Source organism: Neoarius graeffei, chromosome 7 (genome assembly GCF_027579695.1).
Source record: "Neoarius graeffei isolate fNeoGra1 chromosome 7, fNeoGra1.pri, whole genome shotgun sequence".
NCBI classification, from domain to species: Eukaryota; Metazoa; Chordata; class Actinopteri; order Siluriformes; family Ariidae; genus Neoarius; species Neoarius graeffei.
In genome coordinates, this window is record NC_083575.1 from 18,669,232 (window position 1) to 18,695,250 (window position 26,019).

Below are 26,019 nucleotides of genomic sequence, written 5' to 3' on the forward strand. Positions count from 1 at the left end.
GCAAGAAAATCTGTCCTTAATGTCCCTGTTGAATTAAAGAGCTAATAGATTTATATACCTACTCAGCTATGTGGTATAAAGCAAGAGCATGAATAACTGTATTTCCTTTAGTCTTCAGTGCAAGTAAACAGTCATTCATTTCTTGGTTTGCGAAATTTGACATGGGATGTTAAAAAAATTCATTGTAGACAAATCTCCAAATATCCAAACTGCTTGTACATGAACGCTATCTAGCCATCCGGACAGGACACGAATTATCAGTCAGATACAAATGTAGCGACACTGTCATAGCCTTGCTGTCACAGGGTCCCCACTTTGGCGCGAGTACCCAAGGAGACCAGACATGTCTAGATACTGAAAACTTACCTCATTATCATCAAGCAACTTGGGTGCCTTTGTTGAGCCCAAAAAGTTTGCAATGGATATTTGTCTAAAACTCCTCTTCATACTGATTTTCAGTGAGTGGTCAAGGCAGCAAGGGAATTCATGTAGATCTAGAGTCGCATCAAGTTTTTGGGGGCCCAAAACTGCTTGTACATGAACGCTATCTAGCCATCCGGACAGGACACGAATTATCAGTCAGATACAAATGTAGCGACACTGTCATAGCCTTGCTGTCACAGGGTCCCCACTTTGGCGTGAGTACCCAAGGAGACCAGACATGTCTAGACAGTTGACACAGCAACGGGTTAATTAGTCCACAGAATATTCATAAATCAGCTTGTCTACTAAAAGCGATGGGTTTTGCAGTTCTGCGTAAGCCAAATAAGGAAAATCCCAGAAAGTGGAGGCAATTGGTGACGTCAGGGCCATGCTAATTTGCATCGGTTTTGGTGCGAATGGGTGATACCAACCTACAGTACATAGGGATGCTGCTGAGGCACCGGGATGAAGGGATGCAGCGGGATTTAATAAGGGAAAACAAAGGCGGGGTGTTTATTCACACTACACTCTCCTTTTCTTCCTTGTAAATAGTCAAAGGACTCCCATCGTAACTTGGGGGTGCAGCCCCCCCAACATAATTTTAGGGGGGGGGAACATTCCCCCCCCCGCCACCACTGGATTAGATTAGATTATTGCTATAATATTCAATATATGTATAGCGAGCAGGGCGGACAAAAAACATGAATAATACAGCTTTTACCAAAAAAAAAATAATAATAATAATCAAGCCAAGATGAGGAAATGGGCACAAATAAAATAAAAACATATCAAGGGCTACAAATATGAACCTACAACAGTAGAATTTCATAGGATTTAAGGCTAGACAGCAAGATATAACCTTAGGCCCTACTACTACTCAAAAGAAAACGCTGGGATCACGAGAAAGCCTACTAATACCTTTTCATGGAATTTGCACATACTTTACACACAGCTAGCTACAGAAATGTTCTGGTTGACCAGCTAATGTTAGCAAGCTCTCCTCTCATTTCCAGTAATAGCATTGGTCATGTGACTGCTGTAAGCACGTGAATAATGAACGAGTGACTCGGACCCGAAAGATCCCCAGTCATGATTTGTGAACGGATCACGCCTCCCTACTCAGAATATGTAGCAGTCATGTGACAGTGGTGTTGTTGAGTCCCTAAACCTTGAGTCTGAGTCCAGTCTCAAGTCCCCAGTGTTCAAGTCTGAGTCAAGTCCAAGTCATGAAAAAAATTTTTGAGTCAAGTCCAGTGCTCCAACCGCACCATTTGACGGTGACTGTTTTAGTGCCATTAACATTAATTTGTTCCTGAACATGACATATGAACAGGTGAATGTGCATTCTCTGTCAGGGAGTGCAAAGTATTCTGTCAGAGATGGTTGGGAGACGGATGTAAGTGTAGAAGGTGTGTTTATTAATACAAGTGAAGACAGGTAAACAATCCAGAACGGCAGGCAAAATTGTAAAACAGTGAAACAGGCAAATTATCTCATCTCATCTCATTATCTCTAGCCACTTTATCCTGTTCTACAGGGTCGCAGGCAAGCTGGAGCCTATCCCAGCTGACTGTGGGCGAAAGGCAGGGTACACCCTGGACAAGTCGCCAGGTCATCACAGGGCTGACACAGACACAGACAACGATTCACACTCACACCTACAGTCAATTTAGAGTCACCAGTTAACCTAACCTGCATGTCTTTGGACTGTGGGGGAAATCGGCGCACCCGGAGGAAACTCACGCGGACATGGGGAGAACATGCAAACTCCGCACAGAAAGCTCGAACCTGGACATTCTTGCTGTGAGGCGACATCGTTAACCATTACACCACCGTGCCGCCCTATATATATATAGAAATACAACAACGATGCTACGGCAAGGGGGAGCCAGGAAGACAGGTCAGCGGGGAGATGTCCTCATCCCCACCACCAGAGATTGGGTACCAAGCCCCAACAGCTAACAGCCTCAACACAAGAGCTGCTGACCTGAGAAGGAAGATCGTGACCCAACTGGAAACCTGGAGCCCCCGACGAATACCGAAGCTGAGTTGCCAAGTACCTTCAGAAGATCTACTAGTAGATGTGAATGCTGCTCTGAAGACAATCTCCACAAGAACCATCACTGAGACCAACATGCTGATACACAGTACAGCAACAGTAATCATGGAGATGCTTGGACACAAGGTGGGCTCGGGACATAACAAACAGTATCCACCATGGAAGAGACGATTAGAGGCCAAGATAAAGGCAGCACGGAGAGAAGTTAGCCAGCTAGCTGAACTACAGAAAGGGAACATGGTGAATAAAGGGGCACCCAGGAAGTACAACTCACTCTCCATACCAGAGGCACTCGAAACTGCCAAACAGCAACTAACAGCTCTGGCCACCTGGTTGAAGAGATACACCAAGGAGGAAGAGGCCAGGAGAATAAACAAGCTGTTCTCCACTGAACCAGCCAAGGTGTACTCTCAGTGGCAGGGGAACAACAACCGGTCAGACCCACCAAGAGCTGAGGTGGAAAAATACTGGAAAGACATATGGGAAAGAAAGGCATCACACAACACCGATGCCCAATGGTTAGTGAACCTAAGAGCTGACCACAGCAACCTCCCAGAACAAGAACCAGTAACCATCTCAATGGCAGACATCCAAGAAAGAGTGTCAAAAATGAAGAGCTGGACAGCACCAGGCCCCGATATGATCCATACGTACTGGCTGAAAAAGCTAACTGCACTCCATGAATGCCTAGCAGTACAGATGAACCAGCTGCTGAGGGATGGAACCCACCCAGAATGGCTAACCCAAGGCAGGACAGTCCTAATCATGAAGGACCCCCAGAAGGGACCCATCCCATCCAACTACCGGCCAATTACCTGTCTCTGCACAACATGGAAGGCCCTGTCAGGCATCATTGCAGCAAAAATGAGTAAGCATGTGGCTCAATACATGAGCGAGGCACAGAAAGGAATTGGCAGTAACACCAGAGGAGCCAAGCACCAGCTACTGGTCGATAGAACAGTTGCCCGAGACTGTAAGAAGAGACAGACCAACCTGTGCACTGCCTGGATTGACTACAAGAAAGCCTACGACTCAATGCCACACACATGGATACTGGAATGTCTGGAACTGTATAAGATCAACAGGAACCTAAGGACCTTCATCCAGAACTCAATGGAAATGTGGAAGACAACCCTAGAGGCCAACTCAAAACCCATTGCCCAAGTCAACATCAAGTGTGGCATATACCAAGGAGATGCGCTATCACCATTGCTGTTCTGCATAGGCCTGAACCCCCTCAGTCGGATCATCACGAAGAGCGGCTACGGGTACCGATTCCGTAGTGGGGCAACAATCAGCCACCTGCTCTACATGGATGACATCAAGCTGTATGCCAGGAATGAGCGAGAAATAGACTCGCTGATCCACACCACCCGGATCTACAGCGATGACATAGGGATGTCATTCGGATTGGACAAGTGTGGCCAGATGGTCTCAAAGAGAGGCAAGATGATCCGGACTGAGGGGATTGACCTACCAGAGGGCAACATAGGTGATATCCAAGACAGCTACAAGTACCTTGGCATCCCACAGGCTAATGGAAACCATGAAGAGGCCACAAGGAAGTCAACCACAGCCAAATACCTCCAGAGAGTAAGGCAGGTCCTGAAAAGTCAGCTGAATGGTAAGAACAAGGTCCGAGCCATCAACATGTACGCACTACCAGTCATCAGATACCCCGCTGGTATCATAAACTGGCCAAAGGAGGAGATAGAAGCCACAGATATCAAGACTAGAAAGCTCCTCACCATGCATGGAGGGTTCCACCCCAAGTCCAGCACCCTGAGACTATACACTAAGCGGAAAGAGGGAGGCCGAGGGCTAGTGAGCGTCAAGACCACGGTCCAGGATGAAACATCGAAAATCCGAGAATACATCAGAAAGATGGCCCCAAAGGATGAACTGCTAAGTGAATGTCTCAGGCAGCAGAACCCTGATGAGAGAGCAGAGGAGGAGGAGGAACAGACAACCTGGAGGGACAAACCCCTACATGGCATGTACCATCGTCAGATAGAGGAAGTGGCTGATATCAAGAAATCCTACCAGTGGCTGGATAATGCAGGACTGACAGACAGCACAGAGGCACTAATCATGGCAGCACAAGAACAGGCCATAAGCACAAGAGCCATAGAGGCCAGGATCTACCAGAGTAGATCAGACCCAAGATGCAGACTGTGCAAAGAAGCCCCTGAAACAGTCCAGCACATAGTAGCAGGGTGTAAGATGCTAGCTGGATCAGCGTACATGGAGAGGCACAACCAAGTGGCTGGGATAGTATACAGGAACATCTGCAACCAGTATGGAATAGAAGTACCCAAGTCCCAATGGGCCATACCACAGAAGGTGGCTGAGAACAACAGGGCCAAGGTTCTGTGGGACTTCAGCTTCCAGACTGACAAACAGATCCTGTCTAACCAACCGGACATAGTGGTGGTGGACAAAGAGCAGAAGAGGGTGGTGGTGATAGATGTGGCGATCCCAGCTGACGCCAACATCAGGAAGAAGGAACATGAGAAACTTGAGAAGTATCAAGGGTTGAAAGAGCAGCTGGAACGGATGTGGAAGGTCAAGGGTTGCGTGGTCCCCGTGGTAGTGGGGGCACTTGGGGCAGTAACCCCCAAACTGGGAGAGTGGCTCCAGCAAATCCCAGGAACAACATCTGAAGCCTCAGTCCAGAAGAGCACAGTCCTAGGAACATCGAAGATACTGCGCAGAACCCTCAAACTCCCAGGCCTCTGGTAGAGGACCCGAGCTTGAGGATGACATGGATGCCACCCCCCCGCCGGGGGTGAGAAGGAGATTTTTATATATATATATATATATATATATATATATATATATATATATATATATATATATGTGTATATATATATATATATATATATATATATATATATATATATATATGTATATGTGTGTGTATAAAATCGCAAAGCACAAACAGACTATTGTAGACGCAGCAGAATCAAAGACGAGAAACAGGAAATTAGGGATCAGGAAACCAAACAAGGAATTAAGGCTCGGTAGTGTGTCAAAAACGCAACTCAATACTTCGCAATTTTCACAGTTTTTATCTGGGCACGCTGATTGCGCCTTAATCCTGTGCAGGTGCGAGTAGTTTATGCCGTGCGTGCAGGAGTCTTGGCGTATGTGCTGTCCAGAGCGCGCCTGAGAGTCTATCTGATGCACACGCCAAGGTGCGCAGGTGTGACACGCTTGCATGAAATTAGTACAAAAATTGATGTAGATATCTTATGCCAAATTATTATGGCATGTTACAAAAAATAAAGAAAAAAATCAGTCCTTGCTTCCAATTTACGAGTCTGAATGCAGTTAATGCACGAGTCTGAGTCTGTCTGAGTCATCAGTGCTCAAGTCCAAGTCAGGTCACGAGTCAGACTCAAGTCCTGGACTTGAGTACTACAAGTCTGTCATACAAGTGAATGAGAAACTAATACCTGAAAAACCTATCCAGAGGTGTTTCTAGCTATTGAAAAGATTAGGGGCTAAGTTAGGTTTTCCTGGGGCTTGTATTTTTTAAGGGAGTTTGGCATAGATGGGTTGGGGAGATTATGTCTAACTTTACCGTACAAAAGAAATATTGCCACCCACACACATTCAAAGGTTATGACATCTTTATTAGTGATTTTTGCACTGCTCTTTTTAAGTTTATGTAGCTCACTTCAGTTTCTGTCTCATTATTAAGTTATTATCAACACCCATAAGGTCTCTGAAAACTGAGGCATGCGCCAATTGACTATTAAATATCACTAGTAAAATTTTTAATCAATTTAATAAAAATATATCATTTCTCACTCACATATCTCTCCTTTAGGACCACAATGACACAAATTCTAAGCTACATTATTATAGTATAACATTCAAAATCCCGTATGGCATCCCATCTCACAAGACTATAATCATATAAATATGTCTTCCAAGTTTCTCTCTCTTTCTCTCGGTCTCTCTCTCTCTCACACACACACACACACACACACACACAAAAAAAAAAACAACAACATTTTCTCCAATGCATCCCGGCTCAGTTGACAAGAAATATTGTCACCCACACACATTCAAAGCTCATCTGAACAACACAAATTTATGTTGACATTGATATTGCATGGCAAAAAAAACCAAAACTATTTTATCCCTATATGTGACGAACATGCCAAAGGCTGGCTATGGGATGGTCAGCTGGCTGGTTCTGCATAGGCTACATGTAGCATTAAAACATATGATTAAATTGTCAGGGCAACTACTGGTGTCTACATGAACACAAATTGTTGTTGACCTATTAAATAAACTTAGTTGGGGCAAATAGACCACCACTGTAGATATTCATTAAACCCCTCAAACTTTAGAGCTCGCCTGGCACACTAATCCTACAGACCTTATGCTGTAAATTCAACATAACCAGGCTACACAGAGTGGGTTTTGTGCATCAACATAATTTGATAGGTTACATTGTTGATACATTCTATATAAACACCCACGGTCAATGACTTACCATCTGTTTTAATCTTGAAAAGTCCAACAGCAGTGGATTATTTTTTTGAAATCATCTTCCAACCAGTTCTGAACGTTCTTCTGTTGCCGGTTACCAGAATTTGGAATGTGCACTGTGCAGCACTCAGTTATGTCCCCCCTCCGTCTTTGGACGCTGCAAGTCAAGGTCTGATCTGTTTCTGTCAGTGGCTTTCTATTAATCTCTTACTTTTAAAAAAATGTATTTGTTTGTTTATTGAGAGTAAAAATACACCCCGATTCCAAAAAAGTTGGGACAAAGTACAAATTGTAAATAAAAATGGAATGCAATGATGTGGAAGTTTCAAAATTCCATATTTTATTCAGAATAGAACATAGATAACATATCAAATGTTTAAACTGAGAAAATGTATCATTTAAAGAGAAAAATTAGGTGATTTTAAATTTCATGACAACCCATCTCAAAAAAGTTGGGACAAGGCCATGTTTACCACTGTGAGACATCCCCTTTTCTCTTTACAACAGTCTGTAAACGTCTGGGGACTGAGACAAGTTGCTCAAGTTTAGGGATAGGAATGTTAACCCATTCTTGTCTAATGTAGGATTCTAGTTGCTCAACTGTCTTAGGTCTTTTTTGTCGTATCTTCCGTTTTATGATGCGCCAAATGTTTTCTGTGGATGAAAGATCTGGACTGCAGGCTGGCCAGTTCAGTACCCGGACCCTTCTTCTACGCAGCCATGATGCTGTAATTGATGCAGTATGTGGTTTGGCATTGTCATGTTGGAAAATGCAAGGTCTTCCCTGAAAGAGACGTCGTCTGGATGGGAGCATATGTTGCTCTAGAACCTGGATATACCTTTCAGCATTGATGATGTCTTTCCAGATGTGTAAGCTGCCCATGCCACACGCACTAATGCAACCCCATACCATCAGAGATGTAGGCTTCTGAACTGAGCACTGATAACAACTTGGGTCGTCCTTCTCCTCTTTAGTCCGAATGACACGGCGTCACTGATTTCCATAAAGAACTTCGAATTTTGATTTGTCTGACCACAGAACAGTTTTCCACTTTGCCACATTCCATTTTAAATGAGCTTTGGCCCAGAGAAGACGTCTGCGCTTCTGGATCATGTTTAGATACGGCTTCTTCTTTGAACTATAGAGTTTTAGCTGGCAACGGCGGATGGCACGGTGAATTGTGTTCACAGATAATGTTCTCTGGAAATATTCCTGAGCCCATTTTGTGATTTTCAATACAGAAGCATGCCTGTATGTGATGCAGTGCCGTCTAAGGGCCCGAAGATCACGGGCACCCAGTATGGTTTTCCGGCCTTGACCCTTACGCACAGAGATTCTTCCAGATTCTCTGAATCTTTTGATGATATTATGCACTGTAGATGATGATATGTTCAAACTCCTTGCAATTTTACACTGTCGAACTCCTTTCTGATATTGCTCCACTATTTGTCGACACAGAATTAGGGGAATTGGTGATCCTCTTCCCATCTTTACTTCTGAGAGCCACTACCACTCCGAGATGCTCTTTTTATACCCAGTCATGTTAATGACCTATTGCCAATTGACCTAATGAGTTGCAATTTGGTCCTCCAGCTGTTCCTTTTTTGTACCTTTAACTTTTCCAGCCTCTTATTGCCCCTGTCCCAACTTTTTTGAGATGTGTTGCTGTCATGAAATTTCAAATGAGCCAATATTTGGTATGAAATTTCAAAATGTCTCACTTTCGACATTTGATATGTTGCCTACAGTATGTTCTATTGTGAATACAATATCAGTTTTTGAGATTTGTAAATTATTGCATTCCATTTTTATTTACAATTTGTACTTTGTCCCAACTTTTTTGGAATCGGGTTGTACCTGGGGCTAGGCTCAAAATATCTGGGGCTGTAGCCCCAAGTGATAGGGCCTAATGATGCCACTGGACCTGCCTTTATAATTCGTGAACAGATAAAAGATTAGTTCAAAATGAGCAAATCATTCACAAATGACACATCACTATTTTCTTCTCTTTTATAGCTAGAGTTTTCAGTTCATCAAATTTTGGTAGACTAGCCTCTGATCCCTAAATCAGTACAGTTTCATTGTATACAGGTTGATGTTAAATTTGGGAGTGGTGTCCATGTATCCATGTATAGTTGAGTCATAGCTTTATTCCCAGCCATTTTCAGTTCTTTATTAGCTGAAAGGAGGGCTATGTCCCAGGCACTTAGGTGCTCTGTGTAGAACAGCAACTCTGCTTTGATGATTTTATAACTTAATAAAATAAATGGTGCTCTTTGGGTCTCAAGAAAGTCTCTCAAAATCTTAGCTTTGTACTTTTTCTTGGCATTTTCAGTAGTAATCTGAGTTATCTGGGGAGCTGATAGCAAAGGTGTTAGGTCTCTGTCCCTCAGATTTTTCTAAAATGTAACTGTCACTGCTAGCTGTGATGCTGGCTAGCAGCTAGTTGTTATTTCTGTTAGCAGGAGGGAGAATGATAAAAACAGTGCCTACCTTCATCTTTGAGATAGTTTTCTTTTACTTTAAAATGGTTTTCTTCTGTTCTCCTAAGTTTCTCTGGCTCTTCTTAGTTGGTATCCTGTAGTTAATCTATAGTTGATGTCCTAGTCAGTGGATTAGTGTAGTATCACCATTTTAGTTTATTTTGGTCAAAATAAACTACTAATACGTCAGTCATTTTTTAAAAAGATGTCCAGTGTATCATCTGGTTGTTTAGTATTAACCTGGCATCGTTTGTCTCTTTCTTCTCTACTTACAACGAACAACATTTTAAGGTGCTCATGTTTTTGCTGCTGATCTGCTCTCTCTCTCTTTCTCTCTCATATCAAGTTAAAGTCAAACAAAACCCAAAAATAAACGCCGTTTGCCGATCACAGCAGGTGCCCTGATGTGTGCCGCCCCCCCCCCCCCCCCCCCCCCCAATCATGTAATTTTTACTGGCACAAATCAAGACTTCACTTTTATGAAGTTTAAATTTCACTTGGCTAGATAACGCATATGCAGTACTGACACAGATACTAGTCAACAATCCTGTTGTCATAGCAGTGTGATTCTTATGGTTTAAAAAGATCCCTTTCCTCAGTGAATAAAAATAAACAAAAGCAGGTCACATAAAAATACAGGGACATTTTTTAGTTTTTTGAAAAAAAAACAAACACACACTGTGAGTAGCCGGCGATGGAGTTTATAGGCAGCAAAAGGATCCCAAAGGCTGGGTATGTGTCTGCTCTCTTTTTGTGTGTGTGCATGCATGTGTGCATTCACTGCTTCAGTAATTGGGCTTATTTTTACACCCAAATGCTTGACACTTGGGCTATTCAGGGTTGTTTACAACAATTTAGAAGTGATGTATCCACTAGATCTCAGCCTCAGTAAGTCATGTGGCATGTAAGTGACGTCATGGTCTCAGATTCTCTCACGTAATTTATATTCAGACCACAATATTTGAACCTCGGAGAGAGCAAGATGTCAACACACATTGACATTGTTATTGTGACATTGTTATTCTTTTAAAATAAAATCTGTACACAGTATACAGGTACAAATAGGAACAAGTGAACACTCATACATGTCTTGTATGGATATTATCTGTCAGGGTAAAGGAGTTTATTTTGGGGGATTTGTGAATCTTTAAAGAAACAGCAAAGAGCTCTCTGGGGGGAGTGTGTGTGTGTGTGTGTGTGTGTGTGTGTGTGTGTGTGTGTGTGTGTGTGTGAGAGAGAGAGAGAGAAATAAAATCTCACTGGTATTGCCTTTTATTAGCAGCAGGTTCAAGTCAGTGTGCTAGTAACCCATGCCTCAATGGTGGTACCTGTGCTGAAGGGGTCAACCAATACAAGTGCATTTGTCCTCACAACTGGAGCGGGAGCCGTTGTCAGCAGCAGACTCAAACAGGTGAAACGGCTTGTTTTTCTGCCTAGTCTATACATTACTGTCCTTGATCAATGTTAATAGTTTACTTCAACTTAAATGATTACTTTTTTCTAAAATGTGTTTTAAAGTACTAGTTATTTTTGGTTGAATGTTTGTTTAGCGTTAGGCATAATTATCCTGACTAATACCCCGCCAGGTTCCACACATAGCAAGTCTTCTATGTTATATAGGTTATGTCCACAATTGGCTACAGTTTACAGCTAATAGAAACCATTCCATTACAAAATGAAATCTAGTCCGTGGCTGAACTCACCATTTAGTGAACCATTTTAATCATATAAATAATTATGAAAGAATTATTCTGAATTGGGGTGGCACGGTGGTGTAGTGGTTAGCACTGTCGCCTCACAGCAAGAAGGTTCTGGGTTCGAACCCAGTGGCCGACAGGGGCCTTTCTGTGTGGAGTTTGCATGTTTTCCCTGCGTCTGTGTGGATTTCCTCCGGGTGTTCCGGTTTCCCCCACAGTCCAAAGACATGTGGTTAGACTAACTGGTGGCTCTAAATTGAGTGTGAATGGTTGTTTGTCTCTATGTGTCAGCCCTGCAATGATCTGGTGACTTGTCCAGGGTGTACCCCGCCTCTCGCCCATAGTCAGCTGGGATAGGCTCCAGCTTGTCCATGACCCTGCACAGGATAAGCGGTTACAGATAATGGATGGATATTCTGAATTGACAGCTTAAATATAAAAGTTACATCAATATTTATGTAAAAAGTTGTGTGTATTTCCAGAGATGGATTCCACAGCTGGATGCACAATTCAGGATATGCGTGTAGTTCACATCTCTAAGGTTGCCAGATTTGTCTTGAGTAGAGGTGTCTATCATTTTTTTTCTATATCACATATACTGTCTTTAAACACAAGTATTTGTTTTTAAATGCAAAAGATCTAGGATCGAAATGCAGTTTGAGGAAGTAAACACTGTTGTTTATTTGCTGTCAAATGTAATACAATAAAATAATGCCAATATTTTGGTTCATTTGGTGTGCTCATATTTAAGCATTGGCCAGTCTAAAAAATAACCTGATCAAGCATTCATCTGTTACATTCATGGCTCACTTAATTTCATCCTTAAAAATGTCAGTCCTCCCACTTTTCCCTGACTAGGGTGCTGTTTCCTTTAATGTCTTCTGTTTGCAGGAAAAAAATGTGAACTTTAAAGAGACGATTAGTCAAGTCATTGATTGATTGATTTAATTAATTAATAGTATTAAGTGCCGCTGGACTAAGAGTGAATGCACTTAAGACTGCACTTAAGTCCAAGTTCAGAATCACACAACTGAGACATGTTTCTCTTTCATGCAGCACTCCACATCTCTTGAATACATTGCATAACTTCTGAATAACACTTAATTCTGTAGTTTCATCAGAGGTCTAAATGTCAGTGTGCGCAAATTTGGTATTAAACCCTCGTTATGCATACTCCACATAGTCATGGGCCTAAGTGCTGAAAGGCCTTAGTAAATCATCTTGTCTGAAGCATGCATTCTTATACATATATTTTGTTTTGCATGTCTGTAATTTTGTCTGTTAGTGTATGTCTGAATATATCTATGTTTGTGTGTGTGTGGGTGTGTGTGTGTGTGTCCCTGCAGCCAACCACAGGCTGAAGCCTAATCCCCTTTCTCCTTCCCGCTCACGTTCAGCCCCTCCAGAGTGGAGTGTGGTGAATGATCCGGAATTTAGCCGCAAACCCCGCTGCACTAAAGTGGACCAAGCTCAGCACTGCAGTTGTGATGCTGGCTTCCATATGAGCGGCACGTCTCACAGCAGCATATGCCAGGGTACACTCCTCCTTTTGTTCTCTCAGGTCTTTAATACTGTCAAGTCACCATTCATTACTATCCTATCAATATCCAGGAAATACCATTAAAGCACACAGGGCAGGGTAATGTCTTGCCTCCAGGATTATTGTGGGACATGCAAAATGATGCCTTTGCATACATCTATAGAAAAAGCAAACAGTTGCATAAGGAAGTACAGAGCAATACACTAAATCGGCATGTGCAACAGAACAACAAGAATGGCAAGCTAGAAAAAGAGCTTCAAGATAGAAAAAGAGAACTAGCCTGTAATTGTGCAAATGGCTGGAAATGGTAACATCAAGAGACCACAAGCAGGTGGTCAGGAGCATCCTCATTATATGGAGAAAAAGAAGAACTGAGAATGATCATTCTTAGATTAGATTACATTAGATTAGATTAGAAGATACGCATGGAACATTCTTAATATATGTTGCTGGTTGTTCTACAACTTTGAGATGTCTTGTTCAATTCTAAAACAAATTGTATACACATGCTTTAGGTCTCACCCTGTCTCCTTCCTTAAACTGCATATGAAGCATTTTTCACCGTATTTCAATAAACATACTGTTGAAACATACAACTGCAAAGTTTGAGACGATAGTAATAAAAACTGATGTTTTTATGAGGCAAAGAGGTTTCATGGGTTTACTAAAAAACTGTGTTTGTAACTCTCGGCCAATACAACACTGCCGTGACATCATGTTGGTTGCAAACTTACTATTGCATATTGCATTTCACTCTGGTGGACAGTAAATGTAAACTAGACAGGGACACTCTAACGAGTGCAAACCCCGCCTTTTCCCTATTAAAATACATTGGGCGAAAATTTCGAAGTTCTGCTATGACCTTGACCTTTGACCTTTGACCTCCAAAATTTAATGGTTTCCTTCCTGGGTGATTGGCAACACATGTACAAAATTTGGTCCAAATCGATCCATTGGTTCTTGAGATATCTTGCAGACACACAGACAGACAGACAGAGAGACAGACAGACAGACAGATACACACACACACAGACTGACGCAGGTGAAAATAATAACCCCTCCGACTACTGTCGGCGGGGTTAAAAAGAGGAGGTCAATATTGTGTCACCGGAGCACCAAATAATGTTAGTTGTATGAACACAACTTTTACCCCTGGTAGAAGGATGCATCAGTTCCCATCTGATCCGGCTCTGAGACAAAAACTGGGTCAAATTTGTGCAGCGGCATCGCCCAGACTTTCACGAACCTCTGAGCAAATATACTTTGCTATGCTTAGCACATTTCGAAGACAGCCCTTATGAAAGAAGATATTCTGCCTCGATGGTTGGTGAAAATAAACTACAGGCCATTCTGCGAAATGGGTCCATACCAACCAGAGACTCTATGACAATAAAAGCCCAAGAAATCATCGGTGAACGCCAAAAAAAAAAAGTTTATACACCAAAATGTTATATTTTATGTCAGTAGTGAGTGAACAATCTGCATCGCATGATTTATTGTTCTTACTGCTCTTTCCACAGACCTTCATCACAATTAAGTGTATTTTTGTTGAGATGGAATAATGAATAAACATTCAGGCTAACCTATTTATTATTCATTATGCAACAAAAATAGGTATTGCATCATAAAGAGCTTCATCAATCATACTAAAGGTAAAATGAAAGGCTAGGTTTCATGCGGTATTTCATGCTGTTATGCCAGTGGTATAGCGCTTTGTCACAGAGATTAGTCTATCACAGCACACAAATGGCGCTGCATACGACACACAGTTTATGCTGGTGCGGATTTAAGAGGGGGGGACACATCCGGCACATGCAAACTGCAGACGAGCAGCAATGTTTTTTTTTGGAGAGCAGTGGCTTTCTCCTTGCAACCCTGCCATGCACACTATTGTTGTTCAGTGTTCTCCTGATGGTGGATTCATGAACATTAATATTAGCCAATGTGAGAGAGGCCTTCAGTTGCTTAGAAGTTACCCTGGGGTCCTTTGTGGCCTCGCTCTTGGGGTGATCTTTGTTGGTCGACCACTCCTGGGGAGGGTAACAATGGTCTTGAATTTCCTCCATTTGTACACAATCTGTCTGACTGTGGATTGGTGGAGTCCAAACTCTTTAGAGATGGTTTTGTAACCTTTTCCAGCCTGATGAGCATCAACAAGGCTTTTTCTGAGGACCTCAGAAATCTCTTTTGTTCGTGCCATGATACACTTCCACAAACATGTGTTGTGAAGATCAGACTTTGATAGATCCCCGTTCTTTAAATAAAACAGGGTGCCCACTCACACCTGATTGTCATCCCATTGATTGAAAACACCTGACTCTAATTTCACCTTCAAATTAACTGCTAATCCTAGAGGTTCACATACTTTTGCCACTCACAGATATGTAATATTGGATCATTTTCCTCGATAAATAAATGACCAAGTATAATATTTTTGTCTCATTTGTTTAACTGGGTTCTCTTTATCTACTTTTAGGACTTGTGTGAAAATCTGATGATGTTTTAGGTCATATTTGTTCAGAAATATAGAAAATTCTAAAGGGTTCACAAACTTTCAAGCACCACTGTACATGGTACACATGCGGTTTTGTGGGTGAGCCTCACTTTGATTTTTACGACAGCGGCCGGATAGGGCTGTGAGAGATGTTGATTTTTGCAACGGCTCTAAAGAAAATCTGCTTGAAATACCCTGAGTCTTGGGAACTAATACTTATTATTGGATTTGTTCAAATGCAACTCACACAATCATTGTATCGTTATCTCAGTCTGTTAGACTCAGAAGCTCAGATTGCTGTTACTGACTTTGTATTATAGACATGCAACTCTTGTAGTCTTTGTTTATAGTTATCTCGGTATTAAACTCTGCCTTAAATGGCCACTCAGTTTACCTGGGTGTATTCACTGTCTTATATGTACACTGAATGTCCTGCGCAGGAGCTCAGATTGCAGTTGCTAAAACAGTAATAATTTATTGATAGGTGTTTTGTGGTCAGTGTACTACACTGTAGTATGTCATGTGGTAATGCATTATATGACAATGCAACTTTCATAAATATTAACATATCAGTTGTAATTATGTTCTATGCATATGCCTGCAAATCTGACAATATCATTTTCAGTGACTAATAAAATGGTTTTGAAAGTTCCTACTTTTAAAAAATATTTTTGATATGAGCGGCACGGTAGTGTAGTGGTTAGCACTGTTGCCTCACAGCAAGAAAGTTCTGGGTTCGAGCCAAGTGGCCGACAGGGACCTTTCTGTGTGGAGTTTGCATGTTCTCCCTGTGTCTGCGTGAGTTTCCTCCACAGCCCAAAGACATGCAGGTTAGGCTAATTGGTGGCTCTAAATTGACCATAGGTGTGAATATGAATGCGAATTATTGTTTGTCTCTATGTGTCAGCCCTGCGATGACTTGGTGACTTGTCCAGGGTGTACCCCACCTCTCGCCCGTAGTCAGCTGGGATAGTCTCCAGCTTGCCCGTGACCCTGCACAGGATAAGCACTTATGGCTAATGGATGGATGGATGGATGGATTTTTGATATGGTAATTTTCTTGAAGAGATTTCATTTACAACATGTCTCTGACAGTTCCAAATGTATCTCTGGGCATTTAAAAACTGCAGAGCCTTACTAGGTTGACACCCCCCTCCTCCCCCTTCCCATTTTCCCGGATCTGGCCTGTTATGTTTTGCTTTTCCTTTCCTTCAAGGAATCATTATAGCCCCTGAAGACGGAGAGGGGGTATACTGGTTTACTTCTGTCTGTCCATATTTCCATCTGTCCGAAACACCCTTTTTCTCAGCAACCACAAATCATAGCCACTTGGTACCAAACTTCAGCTTGGGGTTCTATACCATGTATACCGTTTTCAGGTCTGTCGCACATCAACTTCTTGTTTACTGACTGAATGCATTTACAAAACATATAGGGTGGATTTACAAAATTTTCATAACACTTTTCTCAGCAACTACAAATCACCTGCTTGATATTTAGTACCGAGCTTCAGCTTGGGGTTCTATACCGTGTATACCGTTTTCAGATCTGTCGCACATCAACTTCCTGTTTACCAATTGAATGTATTTACAAAACATATAGGGTGGATTTTGATGCTATTTCAAGAACCAAAATGCTATTTCAAAATGACGGTTTACCAGGATGCTATTTGAAATACCTGGGGAGAACACTGTTCTTTACTTATTTGTCTCAGGGTTAATTATTTGTTGAAGTCAACATTCATAATAAGTGTCCTATTCCTTTGATTGCTTGTATTCTAATATAAGTGAGAGCAGGGGGGATATGTACGGTAAGTGAGCAGTAGCTCACAGCTGATCTTGTTTTATTCAAATAATGTAGTTCAACCCTTACCAAGCCTCAACTGCTACTGTTCTTTCATAACATGCTTCTAATACTGTTTGAGTAAGATTATCAATATCAGTTTGTTCATCCATATTCTTACCTTGGTTTTGCTAATCGTTGTCTGAGACATCAGTGAGTGGTTGGTTCATCTTCATATGGTGCATACTGGCTGTTAAAAACTTCATAGTCTGCTTCTGCTTCATTTAAACTCCCTTGAGTGCAAGAGACTGGTGAGTCACTCCACTCAGAATCACTAGACATCTTTTTAATTGTTATAAGGGCTGTTTCACAAATGTATACTTTTCAGGTCCACAATTGTCCATAAATCAAACCTCAGATTTGTGTGTTTATCTGCTGCCAAAAATTACCTTTTGAGATGGAAATGAACTGTGCAGAATTTCAGAGCTACTGAAATTAGTTACTGCGCGTGTTACTTGTGGTGAGAAGATGGCATATAGTGCCTTTCTAAAATTGACCCACTTTCTTATAGTCCACAACAGTAAGGTATACAAAGTGAAAAACTGTTGCAATAGGTGATTTTTAAATACAAATTTTTCCAGTACTGTGCAGCAATGTTTGTACATGGTGGTAACTGTAATAACAACTGAAGTGGTGATGATCCCTGTGGTTTTCTGGAGAGGACACTTTGACGGACACACATTTTAACCACATGTGAAGCTCTGCTACAAATGTGTCTTGCATCTGTTTCAAGTCTTTTTTTTTTTTACTGTGCAACAATAGAGTATTCTGCTTCAAAAGAGACAAATATTTTCTTAAATCATTTACAACCTCATAATATGGTGAGTGGTTGCCGGAGAGGACATTTTTGACAGACAAAGAATTCTGTCAGAGGCACTTTGTTTACAAAAAAAATGTAACGTCTACTTAAATATCTTTCTATTGTGAAAAAAAAATGCAATCCTGAATTTATCCAGTTAAATCTAAGTGTAATAATTAAAGTAGAATTAAATGAAATGACCACAAGGTCAAAACTGAATGTGCATTTGACTTTTACAAACATATTTATAAGGACTTAGAGACATTATTGCTGTAGGTAGGGCTGGTGTGTCCTTGTAAACTAAGGTACAAGAAACTCCAGCATATATATATATATATATATATATATATATATATATATATATATATATATATATATATATATATATTGGACCTAGTTGCAGGCGTTAGTTGGTGTTATTCAAAAAGACAACCATGATTGTGAAACAGCCCATTAAAAGGTTGATGGGTGTACGTTCTACAGACTACCATAAACAAAGCTTTGTTTAAAGTATGCACTGAGCAACCAACGTGACGTCAGCAAAGTACATCCCGCAATAAAACTTGGCCCAGACCTCCAGACGATATTTTATAGCTGGGATTTTCAACTAAAATTTAATAGGGTTTTCTTTTGTTTTTACAGATTTTCCAAGTACAAGAGATTTAGTTGCTTTTTGCACAGTAGGTAAAAATGGAAGAAAAAAGGGGAAAAAAAGCGCTTCATTTGCACTTTAAGTGTTCATAAATCGAGCGTAGTGTAGTTCTGGTAGGCCACAAAGTCAAGCTCAGCCCTCAATCCCAGCTACATCAGCTGACTGCAGCTGATCTTTAGCCAGCCCACATCAGCTGTAGCTCAGCTGATTCCCTTCTACGCATTCTATTGGCAAATCTCTCACAGAGCACCTATTTAAGCTGCTTTAACCTGCCTACCTTTTGCTGCTTCTTCTGCAAGCCATTTTGCAATGCATCTCCACCCCAACTCCTCCCTTTTTTATGCTGTCTGACTTTAATCAATGTCATTGTCATGTCACAACCCAATCCAGGCCACCTTATTCCATTGCTCCATGGTCCAGTTCTGATGCTCATACGCCTACTGTAGGCACTTTCCTTGATGGATAGGAGTCAGCATGAGCGCCCTGACCAGTTTGCAGCTACTCAATCCATACAAAGGAAGCCGTGATGCACTGTGCGTTCTAACACCTTTCTATCATAGCCAGCATTAAGTTTTTCAGCAAGTTGTCGTACAGGTACAGGTTGTGACTCTTCTGTGGTTCACTGATTGTACCTTCCTTGGACCACTTTCTGATAGATGACAAGTGTTCCCAGGCAAAATAAAAGTCACCCAGTAGCACTTATGATGAATATGAAGGAAGATATCACGAAAAAAAAGGTACTCTATGGGTACACGTGGCTACTGCTTATAAATAAAAATATTTTCTGATACCATGTCCATACAGTAAATATAGCATATTTACTCTATGAGGCAGTAGCCACAAAAATGAAGCATAATCCAAAAATGAACAATTTAAAAATCACAGAAGTAAAATATATCAAGTGTCTGTACTTTATATTATTCTACTCTTACAGTTTTAGAAACTGAAACTTCCGAACCAAGGCTGACATACACACGCTGTCGCCATGACTGAGTTACAGCACAATGACATAGTGGCTAGTGCCTCTATATGAGGCAGTAGCCACAACAAAGACAATTTTGACCTTTTTGGTGACCTTGACCGGATGACCTTCAAAATGTTGGAGGTTCTATTTGAGACCAATGCCCATCTATCCTGAAAGTTTCATGAAGATTGATCCAGCTGTTTTCCCATAATATCGTTAACAAAAAATAAACAAAGAAACCCAACCGAAAATAATACCTCGCCCCGCTTACTCTATAGCAGGCAAGGTAATGATCACTGCATACTGGGAACACCCCCATGACAGACAATTTGGGATGTGTTGACCCAGTCATCTAACCATTGCATTTTGCCCTTGTCAAAGAGATTAAGATCTTTACACTTGCCCATCTTTCTGCTTCCAACACATCAACTTCAAGAAGTGACTGTTCACTTACTGCCTAACATATCCAACTCCTTGATAGGTGTCATCGTAACAATATGATGTTGTTCACTTCACATCTCAGTGCCTTTATAGTTCACTGTTTTGAATCCCACAAAGGCAGCCATCCTCCATTAAGGGGTGGGTGCTTCAGTCTTATACAGACCTTCTAATGGAGCACTTGCATGTGACATCACAGCCGATCCAGATTGTGACAGACGCCATCTTGTCGGTCAAACGCCATATTTCCGCCTTCTACTTCTGGTTCTACTTCTGCTTTTACATCTACCTTTTCTTCTGGAAAACCCTACTATATACAATTCTACTACAACGGCTGCGGCTACAAGCTCTCCCTACCTGTGCACGTTTTTTATGTTTTTTGTGTGTATTTTTGTGTGTTGTTCGTCTGTACCGGACTTCAATATCCACTACAACTGTATGGACTTACTGGACATTGGTTTCCAGCAGAAAATGACAGTTTATAGTGATTTCCATCGCATGCACAACATTCTGGACGAGATAGCGAGACCAGCGGGGTCTCCGTGGATTGTTATCGGAAGCAAAGCAAAGGAGGCGGCGCCGGGAGCGGAAGCAAAAGCGAGGCTGCAGAGCCGGTGTTCTGTAAAGTTATCCTACCTCTTGGATTTGTCCTACCAAGCCTACTGCGCATGCGCAAAATCCAGGAGGGTACACCGGCCTGTTGACTAAGCTCAGAAAACAGCCACTCAAATCTCCACTGCTAAACCTCTACTTCTCCAAACGCCAGATCCATGGTAAACAACACGGACAATTTGGAATTACAGCTGGAATTACCTTATTCTATTCTATAATCGGCTGGTCAGTGCTATACTCAATACTTAAGTGACTTACCCAGCCAATGAGGATTATTTTCTTGTTTACAAGATGCCACATCTGAGTCACTGACAAATCCTGAATTTCTGTAAAGATAACTGTCCAGAGATTTATAAGCACGCAGTGCTTCACCACTGAACAGCGAGGGAAAGTTGATGAGGTAATTATACACGTCCAGGTATTCCACCTCTGGCAGTTCAATATCCACTGACACGGTCGTGAAAACTCCGTCCGGTAAGCCATAAGGGTCAATAATCTGTAGATCGTTTATTTTAGACATATATCTAGTTATCTGTTCAGTAGAAAAATGAGCCCTGTAGTCCATCGGTTGAAATTGATCCATTCTGTACACGAGTGCAGCAGTATTCAGCTGTGTTTTTTACCGACAAGATGGCGGCTGTGTACTTTCCAGTCACGTGACTGCAAGATCTCTATAGAAACAGTCTTTGCTGCTGCTCTTCCTGCTTTAGCCTTTCCATGCAGGCACATGGAAGAGCAGGGAGCTGCTCTCCCTGCCTCAAGGCTTTCCACATAGGCATGTGGAAGATAAGCGGTTAGGTTAATGTGGGGTGGCCTTAACCCCCAACTGCTCCCTGGGCACTGTAGCGTGGCTGCCCACTGGTCTGGGTATGTGTGTGTGTGTGTGTGTGTGTGTGTGTGTGTGTGTGTGTGTGTGTGTGTGTGTGCTCATTGCTCACTTGTACACTGCTTAAGATGGGTTAAGAAGAATTTCACAAGTGTACATGTGATGAATAAAGTTGTTGTTCTTCTTCTCCTTAAATAAATGCCTTGACAAAGTGGTTCTGACAGAACCTTTTCTTAACACAACTACATATATTTGTTTCATGACTTATCATTCCTTGTCTAAAACTGTTGAAGGCAGCTGCCTGAAAACATTATTCAATCTCTGTTAGTTTGCAGTATTAACCATTAGCTAGAATTTGACTTGCTGCATAGCCATTATGTAACCTACTGGAATCATCCATCCATCCATTGTCTGTAGCCACTTATCCTGTTCTACAGGGTCGCAGGCAAGCTGGAGCCTATCCCAGCTGACTATGGGCAAGAGGCGGAGTACACCCTGGACAAGTCACCAGGTTATCGCAGGGCTGACACAGAGACAAACAACCATTCACACTCACATTCACACCTACGGTCAATTTAGAGCCACCAATTAGCCTAACCTGCATGTCTTTGGACTGTGGGGGAAACCAGAGCACCCGGAGGAAACCCACGCAGACACAGGAAGAACATGCAAACTCCACACAGAAAGGCTCTCGCCGGCTGCTGGGCTTGAACCCAGGACCTCCTTGCTGTGAGGCAACAGTGCTAACCACTACACCACCGTGCCGCCCCCTACTGGAATCAATGCTAGTATAATGGGGAGCAGTTGGGGGTAGGTGCCTTGCTCAAGGGAACTTCAGCCATTCCTGCCGGTCCAAGGACTCGAACCAGTGACCTTTTGGACACAAATCTAACCATTAGGCCATGGTTTCCCCTGGCATTAACAAAGAAAACAGGCTAAATATATCCAGTTAATGTTAGCAGCTTTGTAAACAACTTCACCATGTTTTGTTTTGTTTTTCTTCAAATTGTTTTTTTTACATTTCTGTTAATGAAAGTGCTGCAAATTATTCTTGAAGTTGGTCTGTTCAGAAATTAGATTTACCTGTGTGGCATCTTAATTATGTCATTCCATATGACTAGCATGGCATGGCTGAGGCATGACTGAGAGATCAAAAGCAGTTATTATTCTTCACCTTAATAATCCCTGTAGTTCCTTAAAGCAGATACGCAGAGCCTTTATTTTTAAATAAATTTCTGAGTGGATAGTATCTCCATCCTTGACTCTTGTATGCTACATAAATGGGAATAATTTTTTTTTTTTTGAGAGTTAAAATCGACCACAAAGTTGGCGTTCGAGCTGCCCCACTGAGCCAGCCATGCCTGAGTGCGTGACGTCACAGCAGGAACCGGTTTTAAGGCCGAGGCCTTTTACAGCTGTAAACCAAACTCATACAAATAAAAATTTATGGTGAAAGTAAGAAATACCGTTACCAACTTGCTCAACTAAGACTGATTTGACTTCATTGATTGTGGGTTGACTCTCATTAAAACAGGATAGGTGTTCTAACTTATGCAACATACATGTACATGCATGCATTTTCACTGATAAAACGTAAAAGGCTAATTAAATAATCAGATGAACTGAGACAATCACATTCTGAAGCAAATTAAATAATCTTATACCGCTAACTTAAATACACAATACAAGTTACATGTATTAATCTAAATGCAGGTAAACAACATTTTTTTTTAATCCAAATGAGAGTCGGAGCTTACCCATCTGTGTTCTCGCTTCTTGAAGACTGATTGTTTTTGAAACAATCTGACTTTCAGTTGTTTGTTCAGTTCTCCGTTCATTCACTTTTCCATGTAAGGCAGAGATGGCAGCAATATCCAGTTTAGAAATCAGACGGCTGCTCCACTCATTCACTGTTTTCTTCATACTGAGTATTCCACCATTACTGCTGGGCTCAGGCAATTACTAAAACCTGGGACGGAACAGGATGTCACCGGTTTCAATACGGCACCCTCTTTCAATACGGGCTTATAGCCAACGCTCCTCAACAGATCAGAGGTCTCGTACGAGTCTTCAGTAAAATGTGCAGAGCAGAGGAGAGACCACTTCATAGGCGCCCGATGTGCCCGTGAACTTCTCGCAAAATGCGTCCAAATCTTTGCAGTTTGAACATTCTTGGGCCATGAATGCAACGTAAATCCATCTTCTGTCGTGTTGCTGCACCGGCCAGCAACACATCTACTTGGCATGGCGATAAATTAGCTTAAAATGGAGGATCGGAGTTGCAGTCAGCTCTGTGTTTTTAGTATAGCAGAAATGGTGATGAGGCTGATAGACTTCCTGCTGTGACGTTACAGACGTCAAGGTCATTCACTCAGACTGCTACCTATATAAATCACTTTAATTGTAAAAATGACTATATTAGCTTTATTGTTAACGCTTAAAACTATTCCTGTGCCATTCTTAAAGTCTCAATGCATTTATAAATGAAAGTAAGCCCATGGCTCTGCATATATGCTTTAAGAACAGTCCTTTGCCTGCAATTAACAAAGTGCACTAAAAGCACTTACGCTTCCATTGTCTATTATTCTGCAACACCAAAATGTCACTTTTTATAGGGCAAAAATGCTTCACTGTACTATGACTTACTGAAAAGGGCTTCTGGCATATTATTCATTCCGCGGAACACATGCTCTAGCTGTGTGTGTGTGTGTGTGAGATGTCCAAAGTCTGTAACAGTCAAAAAGCCATTAAATGCTGGAGGGCTCAAGACAGACTGGTCTTTCTACTTTATTTCTTTGTTCAAACTTCTTCATCCATCTTTCACCTTATTATTGCATTTCTATGTCTATCTTTTTTTCCTTCCAGTCTTCATGGTGAAAATATTTTGACCATATTATGATCCATGTCTCTGCAGATGTGAATGAGTGTGAGGTGTACAAAACAAACAGCGGATTACTATGTGCTCACACGTGTGCGAACATTCCAGGCTCATACCACTGCTCCTGCCCCAGTGGCTACAAGCTGCTAGCAGATGGCAGAAGCTGTGAGGGTAAGTGATACTTCTGTCTGTTCATATGCACCCAAATACTGATCGAGAAAAATGAGAGGTGATTCATGACATTTTTAAATCAATTAAGTTTATTCTTATGACGAAATGAGAGTATGTATACACCAATCATCCATAACATTAAAACCACATCCCTGATATTGTGTAGCCCCCCCTGCCTCCAAATCAGCCCTGACTCGAGTCATCCCTTCACAGGCCCTCTGAATGTGTGCTGTGGTATCTGGCACCAAGATTTAACAGCAGATCATTTAAGTCCTGTAAGTTGTGAGGTGGGGCCTCTATGGATCTGACTTGTTTGTTCAACACATCCTGCAGATCCTCAATTGGATTGAGCTCTAGGGAATTTGGAGGCCAAATCAACACCTTAAACTCTGTCATGTTCCTCAAACTGTTCCTGAACACATTTCCAGTGTGGCAGGGCGCATTATCCTGCTGAAAGAGTCTGCTGCCATTAGGGAATACCACTGCCATGAAGGGGTATGCTTGGTCGACAACAATGTTTATGTAGGTGGTGTGTATTAAAGTAACATCCATATGAATGCCAGGACCCAAGGTTTCGCAGCAGAACATTGTCCAGAGCATCACACTGTCTCTGCTGGCATCCCTTCTTCCTATAGTGCATCCTGCTTCCATTTCTTCCTCAGGTGAGCAATGCACACATGCCCAGCCATCCACATGCTGTGAAACAAAGCATGATTCATCAGACCAGGCTACCGTTTTCCATTGCTCCATGGTCCAATTCTGATGCTCACATGTGTAGGCACTTTCAGCAGAGGACAGGAGTCAGTATGGGCACTCTGACCGGTCTGTGGCTACACAGCCCCATACATAGCAAGCTGCGATGCACTGTGTGTTCTGACATTTTTCTGTCATAGCCAGCAATAACTTTTTCAGCAATTTGTGCTACAGACAGGCTAGCCTTAACCCCCGAAGCACATCAGTGAACCTTCGGAACCATGACCCTGTGGCTGGTTCACTGGCTGTCCTCCCTTGGACCACTTTTGCTAGGTACTAACCATTGGATACCAGGACCACCCCACAAGAACTGTCCATTTTTCCTGCTTCCAACACATCAACTTTGAGGACTGACTGTTCATTTGCTACCTAATATATCTCACCTGTTGACAGGTGCCACTGTAATGAGATAATCAATGTTATTCACTACACCTGTTTTTTTTTTAAATATTCTGGCTGATGGGTGTAGATCAGGAGTTCAAAAAATGTGTCCAAAGAACCCCAAATAGATATGAATTTTCAGTCACTTTAAGCCTTGACCAACCTACAGGTTTATTAAATTCCAGATTTATAATTTAGGACGACTGTAACATTTGAGCTTTTTATTATCTGTAACATATTTGTAACACAAGTGATTAAAAACCAAATTCCTGGCATTGTCTTGCCAGTTGAATGAAAAGGGTGTGTATGAAAGTGTTCATCTATTTCCACTGTGACATCCAGCTTTAAACGATACATAAAAATAAACTATACAGGATGGTGTGATACAGCTTACACAAAGCAGAAGTACCTGATGTGTACTCGATGCAATTGTTCACAATCTTGTCTGTGTACTTTCTGTACATCTTGAGGGATTAAAAGCGACAGCCACTATAGTTGGT

General features: G+C 41.7%; 1 protein-coding gene across 12 annotated transcripts in view; it reads left to right on the forward strand.

Annotated features, from left to right (window-relative positions):
- The window catches only part of LOC132889141 (fibulin-7), a 199,710-nt gene that overhangs the window by 114,040 nt on the left and 59,651 nt on the right, over positions 1 to 26,019 (forward strand). For 5 of the 12 annotated variants that reach the window (XM_060925359.1, XM_060925352.1, XM_060925363.1 and 2 more), the window contains 4 exons: positions 10,752 to 10,883; positions 11,652 to 11,735; positions 12,516 to 12,704; positions 24,251 to 24,385. In XM_060925359.1, coding sequence (XP_060781342.1) covers positions 10,752 to 10,883; positions 11,652 to 11,735; positions 12,516 to 12,704; positions 24,251 to 24,385 — 540 coding nt within the window. Of the gene's footprint in view, positions 1 to 10,088; positions 10,586 to 10,751; positions 10,884 to 11,651; positions 11,736 to 12,515; positions 12,705 to 24,250; positions 24,386 to 24,598; positions 25,568 to 26,019 lie in introns of those variants that run through there. The other 7 variants (XM_060925353.1, XM_060925358.1, XM_060925362.1 and 4 more) reach the window with 6 other exon arrangements.